The sequence below is a fragment of the Megalops cyprinoides genome, chromosome 12, assembly GCF_013368585.1.
Source record: "Megalops cyprinoides isolate fMegCyp1 chromosome 12, fMegCyp1.pri, whole genome shotgun sequence".
In the NCBI taxonomy this organism is placed as follows: Eukaryota; Metazoa; Chordata; class Actinopteri; order Elopiformes; family Megalopidae; genus Megalops; species Megalops cyprinoides.
This window is the reverse complement of record NC_050594.1, coordinates 17,812,833-17,829,831: the sequence shown is the minus strand read 5'-3', so window position 1 is coordinate 17,829,831 and position 16,999 is coordinate 17,812,833. Positions and strand designations below refer to the sequence as shown.

General features: G+C 41.1%; 1 protein-coding gene across 1 annotated transcript; it reads left to right on the top strand.

Annotated features, from left to right (window-relative positions):
- Positions 1 to 13,697: 13,697 nt before the first annotated feature.
- Positions 13,698 to 16,991, top strand: mrpl33 (mitochondrial ribosomal protein L33). The gene is made up of 4 exons (XM_036542132.1): positions 13,698 to 13,775; positions 14,800 to 14,818; positions 15,035 to 15,141; positions 16,452 to 16,991. Exons 1-4 carry the CDS (start codon positions 13,754 to 13,756, stop codon positions 16,499 to 16,501), a joined length of 198 nt encoding a protein of 65 aa, XP_036398025.1. The 5' UTR covers positions 13,698 to 13,753; the 3' UTR covers positions 16,502 to 16,991.
- The last annotated feature ends 8 nt before the right edge of the window (positions 16,992 to 16,999 follow it).

Genomic DNA, 16,999 nt, shown 5'->3' with positions numbered 1-16,999 from the left:
GCACAGGCAACCTGTTTTCTGTTGTGTCCTGAAACTCTCAATGTCAGCATGCGGTACTCTCCTCATCTTAGAAAAGGTTTGTCTGGCATTCTGATTATATCATTAGATATTTAGTATTTTGTGTAAATCTGTATTTCTGTGCATTTGATTTTGACCATTATAAACCCTTTTTTTCTGTTACCAGTGAGAGCAGTATGACATTCATCAAAGCAGCATACTTCCTCCAACCGAAATAATGACAGACTAGTGTGTAGCAAAAACCTTAGAACACTGTATTACCCTGGGGGTAAGGTTTTTTCACTCTTGCTGTATGAGCACCCCAGGGCTTAGTCACCTGTTTGAATCCTCGGTGACCAGGGGGCGGAGCTGACGCTGGGACAGCCGCAGACACCCCACCTCAGTAGTCAGACTGAACGGGCCCTGATACGCACACCGGCCTGTGACACCATGCTCAGAGGGAGAAAGCGTGTCAGGGTTAATCGCCACGAGTGGAATGATCCTATTACAGTGACGTCACCCTCTGGGATGTGAATATGGCTCAGTCTCTCCCACGCCAAGGGAATGGGCCGCTCCATTACTGCCAGGGGCAGTGGAACATTCTAAGAATTTTCCACGAAAGAGAGCGATGTATCAGAGCAATCAACACCGTGGTTGCAGGGCATTTTGAGTTTGTTGTGAGGACCTGATTAGTCAAAGACTGCAGTATGAAAACTCCTGTATTTATGAAAGGGGAACAATCAGTTGCCAGTGAGGATATGTAATTAAGGGTGATTTTGGACAGATTACTTCCTGCTCTCTATCTTTCATTCAAGCCATGGCTGCATCCCCACTGCTGCAAGGGGGACATCTACATGCAGGTCTCTTTATTTCAAAGGAAAGTGTTCTGGGCTGTTTCCTAGACCTGACACTGGGGGTGCTTTGAATGTACAAGCCTCATAGACGTTTCTTGACCTACCAATTTTTTCATTATAACGAAATTATGTCTGTGTAGTTTTGAGTGTGTGAACATTGTATAAATCACACTGCACTAACTATTTACATGTACAATTCACAATTGCAGTTGGGATTGGGATCTTGTGGATTGCTACGTGTCCTGATTGACAAACAGAATTCAGAGATTGCTGACCCTCATCCATGTGTTTCATTGTCAGCTTCTTATGATGAAATATCATTATTTTGTACCCTTGATGTGGACAGACAGGTCCACAGTCAATCAGACAGATAGTCAGACGTACAAACATGCTGAGGCAGTTGCAATATCTTCAGAGTGAGAAAAGTTATTCAGGAATGTAGCTAACAGGCCACAAACACTGAATATATATGATAATGGAAACTGAAGCTCCCATAGGAAGGACTCCTCTCCCTTCACAAATCCCGTGTGAGTCTGAAACTCACAGAGATCTCCTCCTCCCCAGAAGTGAGCTATTCCTCACCACTGTTACCTCTGGCTTCCTCTGTAGGATATTCTGTGAATTATGTTTGGAAGGTATTATACACAGATTTCCAGAGTTTTCCAAATTTAGCCACACCATACTGCTATAACCTGCCCCAAAGCAGGCTAAACAAATCAAATAAACATTTGACTGTATGTCACATCCTCCTATAACTGAGTATAAAACAAATGTTTATGTGTCTGTGTATTTAATACATATTCAACCTGTTTATATCCACTAGTTCTATAGTTTTGAGTGGGTTGCTCCTCTGCAAGGCCTCCTTAAAAACAATGACAATTAATTAGAGATTCCATTCGGTAAAATTTGATTGAGTGATCACTTAATTGATTAATGTTGATTTGCCCTCAAAATCATTAACATTTGGTCAGGGTAAATAAACAAGTAGAATCAGAAAGAGCTATGTTTTGCAATTCTGTGTCTACAAAGGACAAACATACTCTGACTCATTTTCCTTGAAAACTAACCATTGATCATGTCAATGAAACTCAAATGGGTCAGCCAGTATTTAAAGTCTAAGCCACTGCCACTCTGAGCTAAAGGTGGAAGCTTGTTGGGGGTTTTGAATGCAGTGCTCAGTGCCATTCATATCAGAGTCCTTTCCCTAGGCTGTTGGCTACTCCTAGAAGTGACCACCTGCCAAAAGCAGCTCTGCTCATCGACCTGCTAAACTCTCTATGACTCATAGATTCACCTTACTTCAACCATGAATCTGTGTTTTCATTCTTTTCTTTCTTGACTTGAGGGACACTCCAGGATGTTTTAAGTCAAGGTGAGGTCAGTCCAGGATGTTTTGTTTGTTACATAGATAAGACAGTTTCAGATCATTTTAACAGCACTTCCTGTGTTTTGCAGCATTGATGTAGGCTTTCTGTATCAAGGTCTGGAAAGTTCGAGCATTCTTCACATACAGTTCAAGTTTAAGTGAATGCCCACTAGGGGGAACCATATCACTGTAGATGGTGTTGTAATGCCTACTGGGAGGGTCATAAACAGAAAATGAAAATAAGGTGTTGGGTGCACCCACAAGCTATGGTGCAAATTAAAAGTTAACTAACACTGTCTGCATTTCTTAATGTGTTTACATTTGTCAGTGGGAATAAGGGGTCTGTGTTTCTAAGCCATGCCATCGAGGACTAGGTTGTACCACACTGTACTATTACTTTCATGCTTTTGTAAACTCCAAGTTTTCCAGTACATTAAAATAGGCTAAAGAAAACCTATGTGCTGCTTAACATATATAGGCACTACCCAATCTATCAGTAACAGTGTGATGTCATGACCTTGATAGGTACTGTGTGCCTCAGTCAGTTTTTTTGCTTCCATCTGAGAGTGCTGCAGTGTGTTTTTTTTTTTTATAATTTCACCCTTATTTAGTGCTTATTAGCATGCGCTCTACAGAGAAAGGTCTTGAAGTGATCCCTGTAAATGTTCTGCTCTCGTTAATGATTTGGTGTTCCCTGTATCATGGCAACAGGTTTATTCTTGGCATGTGTACGGTAAAACACAATACGGTTCCTTTTCCAACTCGCCCATGAGGGAGACAGAAAAGGAATACCTGAGCTTTCACTGGAAAACTTTGTTTCAATTAGAATGGGTATAAAGATGCATTCTTACATTGCAACGAATTCAGTGCCCCTAAAAACCAGTAAATAATGCATTAAATGTACTGAATGATCAGTGTCTCAGTGTTCAATATTCTAATATTTAACTGAAGGCAGGGGCTTTCCTTGTTATTTATGTCTTCAGTAGTAAAATTTGACCCATTTTAAGACAGATTTGCAGAACCTTCATAAATATAAATGCACAGCAAAGTCCAATGAGTAGGGTACCAAATGGTGCCCCTTTATTCTGACCATGTGTCTGGTGTTTCAGGTGTTTCTGGTGTCTCCTGTTTCAATTGCAGGACTGAGAGAGGTACAAACATGTGCAAGTGGTGGATGTGTATTTCCTCCACCACTCCCTTTTGGGTTCTGGTGTACTTCTGGTGACTCTGGCATCCTATATTCCCTGCACCCCTGCTCTCTCAAATGGCAGCTTCAAGGAAAAGTTCCCTCAAACCAGATGAGCTACTTACCATGCATATCCTGAACTACACATAAACATGCTGCATAGCCTTTGACAGTGATCTCAGACAAAGACATAGACAATTTTCTTTCGTTCTGACAAGTCACTAGTGAAGTTAAACCATGGAGTTTTCCCTTAAAGAATGTATTACCTCAATGGCCTGTTTTCACCTTATGCTGCCCATATATGCAGAGGCATGCGAATAGTGTGTTTTGTGTTTTGCCCTCTGCTGGTGATTTTCTGTGCTACAGGAAATAAAATTCATCATCATTGACATGGATGGAGGCCATTTTCAAGGTAATACACAACATAACTGGCAGGTATTCTATGCAAGTTTATTGTGTGCATTATGGTCATGTCATATCATAAACACTGAAGTGGACCATGGCAGCTCAATAGACTTGTGAGTTTTGGAATATATCTAGATGAAATTAAAAATGCCCTTTACTGTAAAATATAAAAGAGTACCCTGGGAGAAAAGCCATTCATATTTACACAAGTTGTAACATCACCCTGAAATGAATATTTTTAAAATTTTTCCTGTAGGTGTTCTATAAAATAAGGGGCTCATATAAGGTCAAGCTCTTTGGTTATCTTTGAGTCTAAGTATTGATTAAATTGTTGTTTCCAAAGAAATATTGCAGTCTTAAAACAAAAACACATCTTTACAGCACACAAAGTTATTTTTATTCATCTTTATGTCTTACAGACATATGGCACAGAAAATGGCAAATAGTATGTGATCATTTATTCCATCACGAGGTAAACTTTTCCCCTTGTCTCATCACAACTTTTGTTTGTAAAAATAGCTGACAGTCTCATGATAGCTTGACCTTCAGCGCTGTCCGTGTTACCTAATGTAGCCCTCGGCCTGCTTGTCTCAGAAGCCTTCTTCTTTCCTTATGTCTACCGCCTGCCCGCCCCCCGGGCCTCCCCCACTCCTCTCTCACCCACTGACCCACTGGCGGAAGGCGTGGGCAGACCGCGCGAGCTGAGGCTCTACATTTAGAAAGGCAGGATGCTATTTTTTGCACACACTTGAAATGGGCCAGCTTATGTAATGCCATTTTCCACAGAAACTCTTAATAGTTTACGTAATCCTCTGCTAGACCAAAAGGGACTTGGGTTTACAGGAACTAAAGCCCACAAATACAGATGTTCCATCCTATACGACAGATTATAGTGAATTTCACTAAAATCTCTGTAGCCTTATGAAGCTAATAAGGCAGACACATGAAGCGACACACAAGTGAAGTTTCACAAGTCAGTGACACAGTCTGTACTTTCAGTGCTACTTTATCATACATCACAAGACATGTAGATGTTAGCATGCAAACACAGTGACCATGGAAATGGCTGTCACAATCAAGGCATATGAATGCCTTTTCCATAACTCCTGTTGAATTAGTATTGAGTGTTGGACATAAAGTTGCCTTTTGTCATATAAATAAGATGTGGTCTAATGGGTTGTGACAGAAATAACTTTGAAACCCATGAGAAATCCCATCACTCACCAATCCCATGATTTCAATCAAGAGGCTACATAGGGCACAATACATTTTAGCACAAGATTTCCTTTTTAATGAAACTTTGTCCTAGTCTGTCACTTGTCACATGTTAAAGTGTTATAAAGATCATAAAGGATTTTATTTCATTCAAAGCCAGTATTACAGGCACTCCTTGTAATAAAGTAAAATAAGAGACTAAAACAAAGTCCCGTGATGGGGAAAAAAAAACTTTTTTACTTTGCCACTCACTCTGGTTCCAATTCTTAATTCTAATTTTCCATGGCCTCTCTTGTTGTAAATCATGATTTAAGGCATGTAAAATAATTAATGACAACATTTGTATAAATGTTGTAAATGCAGACAGATGTCAGCCATGGAATGAGGACTGTCTGTGCTGATTAACTTAAAAATACATCACTGTCAGTTTTTTTTCATTATGTGCCTGAGTGTGACGGAGTACCGTCACTACGGTTGAGTATGTGCTCTGACTGTCATATCAACAAGCCTGGCTCTTTGGTGTCGCGGTCAAAGTCGCATGTTTGGTACCCCATAGACCCGGGTTCAAGGCCAGGTGGGGTGACTACTCTCGCCCTTCACTACAAATGGTGTTAGTAGTGGGATGGCTGGCTGCGAGGCCATCGGAGGTGTGCCCGGTGTGTGAGCTGTATGAGGGACCCCCAGGTTTAGTTGACCCCGGTGTGTGAAGGACCCCAGAGATGGGTGAAGCACGGTGTGAGGGACCCCAGAGATGGGTGAAGCACTGGTGATTGGGGCACCCTGGGATGGGAGAAGTACGGCAAGAGAATGTGTGAGGGACTTCTTGGTGCGTGAAGCGCATGGGCACGCTTCCCGAAGGGGAGGGCAGTGTGACGGAGTACCGTCACTATGGTTGAGTATGTGCTCTGACTGTCATATCAACGAGCCTGGCTCTTTGGGGTTGTGGTCAAAGTCGCATGTTTGGTACCCGGGTTCAAGGCCGGGCAGGGTGACTACTCTTGCCCTTCGCTACACTGAGATATGCCAGAATCTATGATTTCAGAACAGCTAGAACCTGCATGACTGCCCTTGGTCCAGATTCACCAGCACTCCCAGTCACCATACCTGTTTATTCCAGTCAAGACATCTGTTTATTAACATTTAGATATGTGCATTCATTCTACTGGCAGTCAGCTGTTAGCAGCTGTCGTTTTGTCACATTTGTGTTTCGTGATGATGTCAGCTAGATTGTTCTGACCTTACAAAGACGTGTGTTATCTGTGTTGCTGTGTGCTTTTCCCAGCAAACCCAAGGGTGACAGCATTACCATGAACAGAGTGAGTGGGTGAACAGACACATGTACCCTCTCAGCAGAGACAGCCTATCAATAGGGGGAAATAGAGCATGTGATGTTCCAGCAAGATCACACACCTCCAAGGAACTGAGTCTGATAAAGAGGATAAAGAGACTGATGATGGCGACAAAAATGATTATGATGATGATATTGATAATTACCGTGTTGATAATGGTTTGGAGGAGTAGAAAAGGAATATTATGATCATAAGAACAAATTGTATGGATGTGATGCAAGGAACAAAATAACAAAGATTACAGAGATTGTAATATAGTGAAAGACGAACAAGAAGAGACCAGCCCCAGTTCAGTGCAGCCACTTGCATTATTAGTGCACTTCCACCATAGAGTGGTGAAACAAAGATACAGTCCTTGCTTTGAGGGTGCTGCTCATTTGATAAATTGATGAGTGACAGAGTGAGTGTGGGAACCTACTGCTTCTAGGGCTCCTTAGTCACAACCAAAAAGTTGTTTGTGATGAATTACTCTATCCAACATTTCTCAGTCTCCTGAAAAACAGTCAAATTACAGGAAATACGTGTTATCAACTTACAAAGCAAACATTACAAAGTCCACAATTAATGCAAGAAATTGTCTGTGGAGGAGGTAATCAGTTGAACAAGTGAAATGTATGCGGCAAATGTTCAACAGAAGAGGATAAGCAAAATTAATGTCTGTGTCTGTTGACTTAAGCAGGAGAATGGACTGTTGTTTTGATAAGTAATGCATGGGGAGGGGAGCTTTGGGATTCTGGATTAGAGCAAAACACTGTTCTTGGCTTACGCTCAGGGCGCACTCTGAGAGGGGACCTTGAGCCGACTCCCAGAATCCTCGGCCAAGAGGAAAAACACACTTTCAACATCGCTGCCCTTGGCCTGTGCCAGAGATAAGAGTGATTGATCAACTTTTTGGGGAGTCCTGTGTGAGGGTGTGTGTTACTCAAACCTGTAGGTGCAGAACCAGAGTCCTGATAATTAGCACATTGTGTGCACTGTGGTTGGTGACATCCCTTGTGAGAGTCTGTAACTTACCCACAATCCTCTCTGTTTTGATGCTCAATGTACTGGCGTTGTGCCATGGGACAATGCAGCCCCTGAGTCCAGGGACCGCCAATCCACAGTCACAAACTGGCCCTGAGGGTGGAAATTCAGTCAAGCTGGTAAAGAGGAGCCTTCTCTAATGCCACATGGTATTTCCCCTTTTCAGCTTCAAATTGGTTGAAAATACAGGCTCACAACTTCCTCTCCTTACAAGTACCAGCCTTCTGGTTTACCATACTAATATACCCATGGGTCAAAACTAAAGAGAGTAATGGGAAAGCTATTAAATAATGAAGATAAATCTAAAAATAACTGTAAGAAGTTAAGGGTTAACTAGCTTTATCCAGCTAAATAAAGTGAAAAATAGAGTGAGAAAGGTTGAATGAGGCTCACATGGGGAGCAGTCATTTCCCCTTTCAAACAGCAGATGTCAGCAAAGCGTCACAGAGGAACATGCAGTGCCTAATTACCTACAGACAAATAATGTGACATCCCCAGTTGTAACAAAGGTTGAGAACATGCAGGCACCAATTGGTTAGAGACCAGATGAACAGTCCCTCACTTATCCTGTTTATTAGAGGTTTATAGATACATATGTGCACATCATTGTGACCAGCTGTATGCCGAGTGGCCTATCTGTCCATTTCACTTCAGTGTTTGCACTTATTTATACAATTATCAGTTTTTGACAACTTAGATTTTTCCCCAGTTTCATGTCTTGTCCTTCATACTGCTGCGCTGATGCCTGTTAATCTCACATATTGATATTCATCTGATGTATTATGCATTCATGTGTTTCAGGGGAACAAATGATTTACACTTTCTGTGGCAAATTTTGACTAATTTCACATTGACGTAAGCAGCTTTTTTGAAGTTTCTTTTAAGAAGTATATTTAGGTCTTTATAACAAGCTCATCCCATACCCCTGACTAAGGGAGATTCACTGGGGGAAAAGACACTTTCCATCATGCAGGGTTGAGAAAAGGCTTGTCTGTACCAGTTGGGGGCAATTCTGTTAGGCAGTTGACGTAAGAGAGCGTTTACTTGTCGATAGTTGGGCGGAAGAGCCTGATCAGACACACTCCACTGACTAACACTTGCCACGATCAATGGAAGCAGGGGGTTTGGGGCGATATTTCCGGCGTAACCTTGGCAATGGCATAATTGCTAGGTTGCTAAGCGACAGGCGGCATGGAGACAGAAGGTGTCACTTGTTACCTCAGAGCTGAATTTAGCAAATAGTAAAATAGCCATCAGCATGTCAGGAAACAGCTCGGGAGGCTAAATATAGCTACGGAAGAAAGAGACATGGGGATGGCGTGGGGCGGGGGGCGGGGGTGGGGGGGCAGGAGGCTGTGCTCGTTTCTGGAGGAGCCGGTCCCCTTGTGTGTGTGCGGAAGGGCGAAAAACGTCGCTGTTTACGTAACTCCCAGGGGGCCTGTCCACTCTCTCGCCGGCAAACAGCAGCGCGAGGACCCCCAAGACGGCATAATGGTTATGAAAGGCCTTGCACGCAGAGAGACACTTGATTAACCTCCCATTAGCGCGGGAACGCATCCCTCTCTGGGCCCCGCTCTCGCATCCTCCCCTCCCCGGCGCTCTGCCGCACACACTGCGGGCCGCGGTGCCAGCTCCATGCTATAACAGCAGCCCACTCTCCTCTCAGAGAGCAGAAGGCAGTCCGCTCCCACTCACTGCGTCATGGAACAGAAAGGGCATCGGAGAGCCGGGCACAGATGGAGGGGCACTGTCATCTTTTTTTTTTTTTTTTAAATTCCCCGATGGAGACGGATTCATGTGTGCACAGATTTCATGGAATATCAGATTCATGTTCCTTCCCTTCAGATACTGCCACAGTCCCTTCTTTTGTGTTATATGTTCTTTACGATTTTTTTAGAGGAATGAGTGCGTTTGTAACTGAATATAATAGCGTCACTTATAGTAGATGCAACTCAGCTAAAATATCCAAACTCAACATTTTGAGCATTCAGAATCCAATTCACTTCCAATTCACATGCATCCTGGAATATATGTAGGTTTTTATTTTATTTTCACCTTCTTTACCAAAACATGATTTAATACTTTGTAAACTTTGGAGCAATCAAACAAGACCTTTTGTGAAAAATAGATGTTTCAGTCACTTCTACAATCATCAAGAAATAGGCTAGATTTAGAGCTAAGCAAACACTTCCTGGCTTAGCTTCAGCAAATCTGAAGTGCCTACATGACCCTTAGAAATTATGGCAGAGCTGAGAGCATTATGAACGAATATGTGAATTTCTGCCAGCAGCTATAAGATATTTTCAGAAAAAGTTTCTGAATGCTATGTGTTCTTATTCTGCCCTCAGTCATTTTGAAGGCTTACAGTGTTTTTTATGTACTATGTCATAACCCTGATCTCTGTTCATAAAGCATTACCGATAGGATGGATATGTATACACTGTGTAGTTTATTTTTATCATATTGTACTACAATTATGCAAAGATTTGTGGTGCTCTGTATGTAGGTGTGAGAGATCTTGTAATTAAGGAAGTCAGCTATAGCACAGGACAGATACAGTGTGGAGTGGGAGGATGTTGGCTAAATGTTGCTAGGTGTATGTTTTAAAATGTCTAGGTGTGCATTATTTAGAAAGATATGAAGGTATCAACTGTCCCAGAGAAACAGTGAAGGTGACGTCATGGAAACAAAAGCTCCACTATATAAAGACCACGTTTTTTGATGTATTTGATGGTATGAACAAAAACATCAAAACTGTTTTGTTCCCTGGTGCAGTTAAAATGCCCCAGGGGTCTGCCTCCTTTTTTGACATCTATTTTCCACTTTTTTGAAATTGGAGGGTCTTTTTTCCTGGAAGTAATAAAAAAAGTCTTGAAATAACCCACATCCTCCGGCTTTAATCCGCTGACCTGTTGCTTGCAAAGGACTTGATGAAAGGGCATGACGTCACATACTTGGTCTATTGGTGTATCCATGACAACGTGATGCACATCCGTGTGATGTCACAGTCCATTCTATTAAATCCATGGTCCTAACTCAAATTACAATGAATACATTGTGTGAACACCTGTTGGGGTTTGTTCCTATTTTGTTACATTGTTCAAATTTTGTTGCCATAGATATTGTTTATTGCAAAATAACAAAAAATAGCAATTATGTGCAGGATTGTAGTCTTACTTACATGAGCTTCTTTTTAGTGGTATGATTCATAGTAGTCACAAGCAGTTTATTTTTTCTATTACTTTTTTGGAGTTCTCAGGCTATTTAGTGGAAATACAGTAAGGCATAATGTTGATTTGGATGATTTTAGAAGGGACAGCACACTCTGTGATGGCACTGAACTTGAGCAAAATTGGAAAGTGGTGCCCATTATGACATTGGCAGCTCTGACGGTGATTACCACTCAGTGTTCACACTTTTTGATTTTGGTGTTGAGTCTTCAGCGTAAGGGAAAGAACCAAGGCTACACAGGGTGCCACACTGAAGGTGACAGCCAGCATGTGGTGACACTCTGAGCCACTATGTCAGTTCCTGCACCGCTGCAGTTATGTCACAGGAGTTGGCATGTGTGATCAGAGGTAACAGAAGGTCTCTTTTTGTCCTACCTGTGTAATTTTTAACACTCAGACTTAGGCTGTGAAGCTCTGCTCTCTCTTGTAACACAGATCAACCATTGCCATACATCTGACAGAACTGTCTGGATGGAACCGCAACATAATTTACAGTGACACCATCTGTGATCTACTTCTACATTGCAGTTATACCATCTGTGATCTGCATCTGTGATCTTCTATTGCTTCAAATTAATTTTTAGGTTAAACATACCTTTTTAATTATTTCTACAGTCTCCTGTTATTGAGTGCATCTATACTGTATATGTGGCAACTTTCAGTGCAAACAAGATTCTACAGCATTAATATATGTAATGGTCATACCTGTTTCTCTGTCAATCTCCTTCACATGAAATATTCTAGCAGCCAACGAATGCATCAATATTCATTATTGTCTGAGGGTCAGTACATACCTCACCATTATTAATTACCACTGCAGACCAATACCTTTTGGACATCTTTAAATACTTTACTTTAAATACTTCACTGAATCACATTTTCTTGTCCTTATTCTGTATTCGATCAGCTATAGCTCTGTCAGATATCCCCTAAAAGTATCACCACTGCATACTTTGGAGATTTTCATCCAAGACTTAAAGGACACATGGACAATGACCCTGCACATGGGTAGGTTTAGCCTTAAACCAGAGTTACTCTGGGTCTGTTAAATACTCCAGATATAGTGCAATTTACTAAGTCTGAGACTTAAGTGCATTTATCAGAACTGATACATTCTGATTCAGCCCATGTCTACAGGCCGAGGCATGGTCATGTCTTTTTAAGCTCCCATTTCATCATTCAGTTCTTTCACCTGAGGATTGGAGTTCTGTGTCACTGTGCTCACCATTACACAACTCTTCCACCTTCCACTTAATCAATCATCACCTTAGGGATCCTGTATCAGCATTTGTAACAATCACATCAATAATTTATCTGATAATTCTCTTGGAAAACTCATGCATGCAGACCTCTACTGTTATTATTAGGAAATAATATTTGGTTTTGTGTCAGCAGTCTTTATCCAGAATCCTGACACTTTGTTCCTGTTTCAGAAAGCCAAATGACATGCTTTAGATAAAGACCGCCACCAGCAACCAGCCAAAGAGGCTGAGCCCTTATTTGGCTTGCAAATGGCAGGCTTGAAATTGAGGCAAGTGGGTGGTGGTCTCAGCTCTTTCTCAAACGATGCTGCATGACGCAGGTTTCTCCACGCATTTCCTGACAGCTGGCTGGTTATGACAGAGTGGTCTGCCCAACTGCTCATTTCCTGGATAGACAAAGACTGTCTTCCTCTCCTGAGTATCGCTTCCCCCCTGCTCTCCAGTTCTCTCGTTACCCCCTCTTCCTCTTTCTGTCTTTCTCTTCATACTCTGCTATATTTTACTTCCCCTTGCTTGCTGTCAGATCGATGCAGGGTGTGTGTCTGAAGACAGACAAGCTCACTTTCCCTTGTTTGTGAGGGACAAGATAGGAAGCTTGCATTTAATGTGATTTCCTTACTCCAATGTGTTATTTTCACAATGAAACATTTTACCAGAGAATGTCTATGGTGAAATACCCCAATACAGTAATATATACATATACTGTGTGTGTGTGTGCGTGCGTGCGTGCGTGCGTGTGTGCGTAATTTACCACATAAAATGAAATACCAAAAACTATTTTGTGAAACTATAAGCTGCACATTTTTTTTTTTTTACTGGCTTTATAGTTAACATGCAGGAGGATGCCCTATTCAGAATTAAGTGCTGAAGAGGGTTTATCAACAAATTCACAAGCCACCTGTTAAATGTACATCATAAACAACACTATAATTTGAATAAACACGAGAGGTTTCCACAAAATCCTTGTGGATCCGCGTACTTCTGCAACATATCAAAGGATATTTCACCAGGATTTAAGTACTTCAGAAGGAATATGTCAAGACCAGCTGTCACTGTCACCAGAAAGAGATATTTCAGTGACATTTCATGTAGTCACATTTACAAACAGAAACAATACCTTGTTTCCCTCAGCATATTATCCAGAGCATCTTACAAAGAAGGAATACAAAGAGCACTTCATAAAGTCACATAAAAGATGGCACATATAGGACACAACTGACTACATCTGAACATGTGTCAGCCCCTTACACAGAGCTGTGATAACTATTACATACATGCTTCAATAAATTCACAATACAACATAGGCCTACCATCATTAAGACTACAAGACTCACCATCACAAGACTACAAAACTAACGTGCATTATTTATCATACCATCGTGGTTAGACATATGCAGAAAATAAACAAAATTTTGTTGTAATAACCTCAGGCCCCTCTTCTTCATTAAATAACACAAAGAACAGGTTGTAGGGCAATCTGACAATATTTTTATTTTTATACACTGAAGGTCAACACTGGCAACATTCCCAGTAGCTGAAAAAAGTTCTCTCTGTCCTATAGCATTCTGAACAGCCACAACAGCACACATTATTTAAAAGCAGTAAGGGTACTTAGATGAGGTAAGGTTAGTGAATTTGAAATCACTGCCCATTGGGTATTTAAAAATTGCTTTTTAGCTCATAATAACACAGATTATATAAAGCATTGGTTTCAAATGTGTACAGTTAAACAGACGCGCATCCCTGGTACAAACTCCACAAGCACCATGGTTACTGAACCAGGAAAAAGATCGACTTATAACCCGGAAGTCGTCACCGAACTGTGCGCTCAATGTGAGGAAACCTTGTCATAACTGTTAGGTGAAAATGTTTCTCACAACGGTAAACCGTGAGTACCTTATTATTGATAATTATTTGGAAAATAATCGTCATTTGTAAATAGAATGCAAGGTTTAGCCGCTTTGTTTCGGCATAACATAAAGCTATCGACCCTTTTGGAATAGCAAGGTTGTCGCATCCCTACGGTAGCTAGTTAGCTAATTAGCTAGCCAGGTACAGGTACGATTCAATGTCACTTAACATGTATGCCAAATTAAAACAAAACTGCTCTGTCAAAAACGCGAAAACATTAGCAAACTGGCGTTCCATGACTGTGTCGTGTATAGCTTGTTAGCTTAGCAAGATAGCGTTAGTCTAACTACTTAAAAGGTAATCTAGGAAGCTACTAGTTTAAACAACCTGCTAACCTAGCAGTAACACAGTTGATTGCTCACAACCCACCTGGATAGTGTGGTCACAATCAGGTGTAAAATCGTATTTTTACATCTAGATAGCTAATGAGCTAGCAGTACAGTCATATGCAGAGTCAGAAGTACAGCTATCCAGTGTATACAGTCCATAACTACGCACACACCTTTTACAACTATCTGGTAAATAGCGAATGATACATGTTGAACAGCAATACTCAGGCGCCACCGTGAGCAAAACAGCTTCAGTTTAATCTCTGACAGTTAGTCGTTTGGTCCCAATCAGTTGCACGTTCGCTGACGAGATATAAGGGGTTCTCACAGATATTAGGCATCTTCTTTAAAGGTCTCTTTGTCAGTCACGGTTAAGACTTGTAAGAAGTGACTTGCTATTGCTAGTTTGCTGTCTGTTTACTAGCATTAAAAAGATTTAGAAATACACTTAAACAGAATAAGTTGTGTACTGTTTTACAAATGTGCATTAAGTATATACATCTGCATGACAAAGCTCAATAGAATGGAGAGTAATGGATTACTAAATTGTCTGCCACACTTCATAAATATGTGACTAATTTAGAAATATGGTATGGAAACCTGCTTTACATATTTTGAGAGAAATGTCATAAGTAATGGTCTAATGTTCTTCTTTTTCATGTTGAAAAATAGTGGCAAAGAGCAAATCCAAGTAAGTATTTCATTTAATGTCCAACATGTCTGTGTGGGTGTTCAGAACTGTAATATAACAACACAACCGATGTTCATATAAGAGTGGTCAATGTAAAGTTAAGCCCACAGTGCAATCCTTTTTTAGTGCAGTTAGATCTTAAAAGAGAGTGTTCTTTGTCAATCCGGGATTGATTAGTTTAGTCTGTGCGGTGAAACATGTCCCTGTGTGTCTCAGGACCATCCTGATACAGATGGTGAGTGCGGCTGGGACAGGCTACCGGTTCAACACCAAAAAGAACCGCCTGAGGGAGAAGCTGGTGCTGCGGAAGCATGACCCCATAGGTCCGTGCGCGCGCATGCATACACACACACACACACACACACACACATACACACACACATACACACACACATACACACACACACACACACGTACACACTGACCCAAACACTCATATACTGTATGTATATACATACATACAAATACACCCCACTGACAGATCTACTAACGTTATTTTAATGGTGGGCCTGAATGCTTTGACACCAGCAGAAATTTTCAAGAGTGAAATACAAATGTAAAACCAATGAAAATGCTAAAGGTTGGTAATGATATTCAGTTATACATAAATAATGTTAAAATAACAAAAATAATGATTATACTACATTGCATTTGTATCATATTTAAGTCTAACGTTGTATTCAACTTTAAATTGAAAACACTTTGTGTACAAGATGAAAACAACCCTTACAAAAACAGCAGATTGTCAGTGCCTTGTTTTTGCTGTGGAGTAGGTCCGCTCAGCTGGTCCTGGAGGACTGCACTACATTAGGTTCCTCTGCTCTCTTTAAACCACTTACACTCTCAGAACTGGGAATGGACGCTAAATTGGTTCTGTAAAGACAATGATTACTTGAATCAGGGCAGCTAAGTGCTTGGCTGGAACAAAGCCGTTGAGGCTGTCCAGGATCAGGGTTGAGTAGCCCTTCTGTAGACAGTGCTCTCACGTATTGCTTTTCTGACAAACAAAACAGGCACGTTAAACTATAAAATAGCTTGTCTATTGTGCATTTGTTCCATTGCTGTTTGCACTGATCCTGCTAACCTTCTGCACTTCAGCACAGAAAAAGTAGTTCAAACAGGTAGGTTAGAGCCTGTGTATGTTAGAGTTCAGCTGACATATAAACACCTAGTGGAAAGGAATTCTCTCACAATTTGAAGGGGCACTCCAGAGTGGCGGCAGGTCAGCCTCATCAACGTAGAGGTTATCAGCTGTTACACACATTACCAGTAACAGACACAGTTTTTAGTTCCATGAAAACAGATCTACTTTGCTGTGGAGGTTACAGGAGTGCCAGCCATTCACATGTAGGGGGAAAGGCCAAGGGGCAATGATATATTGTCATGAATGTGAATCAATAATGTCTTTGATTGTTTTATTTTTGAATGAGTACTTTTTCTGATAAAGTGTTCAACTCACAAACCCTTTTGGGGTTTTTTCATTTGTATGATATTTGTACTTGCACACACAAAAAAATGGTTCTTTAATTCCTGGTGTACTGTGATGATACACCAGATGATATCAAGTGATATTGTATGCCAGTGCCTCAAATGACCTGCCATCTGAATCACCTTTTTCTTGCCTTTTTTTCAGTGAACAAGCATGTTCTCTTCATTGAGAAGAAGAAGATCCGATCCATCTAAAGAGAGGCTTTTGGTCAAGGTGGCACCATGCTGGGGAGGAGCAGAAAGTTTGGCAGCCTGGGAGCTGTTATGGACTTCACTGTTGTATGTGCTGTCTGGAAAGAGCCAGAACAGGGACACTGAATGGCAGAGAGAGTCCCATCATGGGCATATCAACAACACCCTCATTCATCTTGGCCCAACACTTTAGCCTGCCAACACAATCAGGAGCTTTGGCAAATATCCAGCTCAGCTCAAATATTGTTTCAGTACCATCAAAAGACAACAATTCAGGAGCTCTTATTTAAACACATTTTATTTCATTTTGGAGAAGTCTGCATACTTTCCACATCAGTGCTCCATACTGGTTTCCCATTTAATGAATCAACAGGCAGGAAAGGAACTCCTTCATACACACAGGTGTTATTGTACTCCCTGCATTATTTAAGGCTCTTGTATTTAAGTTTCTGATGACAAATGACTTGGAAGAAAAAATACAATTTTGAAAGAACTATGTGT

Bases quoted from the DNA above. Each gene is read 5' to 3' on its own strand.
- mrpl33 (XM_036542132.1), top strand. From the start codon at position 13,754: ATGTTTCTCACAACGGTAAACC. The intron at 15,142-16,451 runs GTCCGTGCGCGC...CCTTTTTTTCAG, and splicing joins GCGGAAGCATGACCCCATAG to TGAACAAGCATGTTCTCTTC.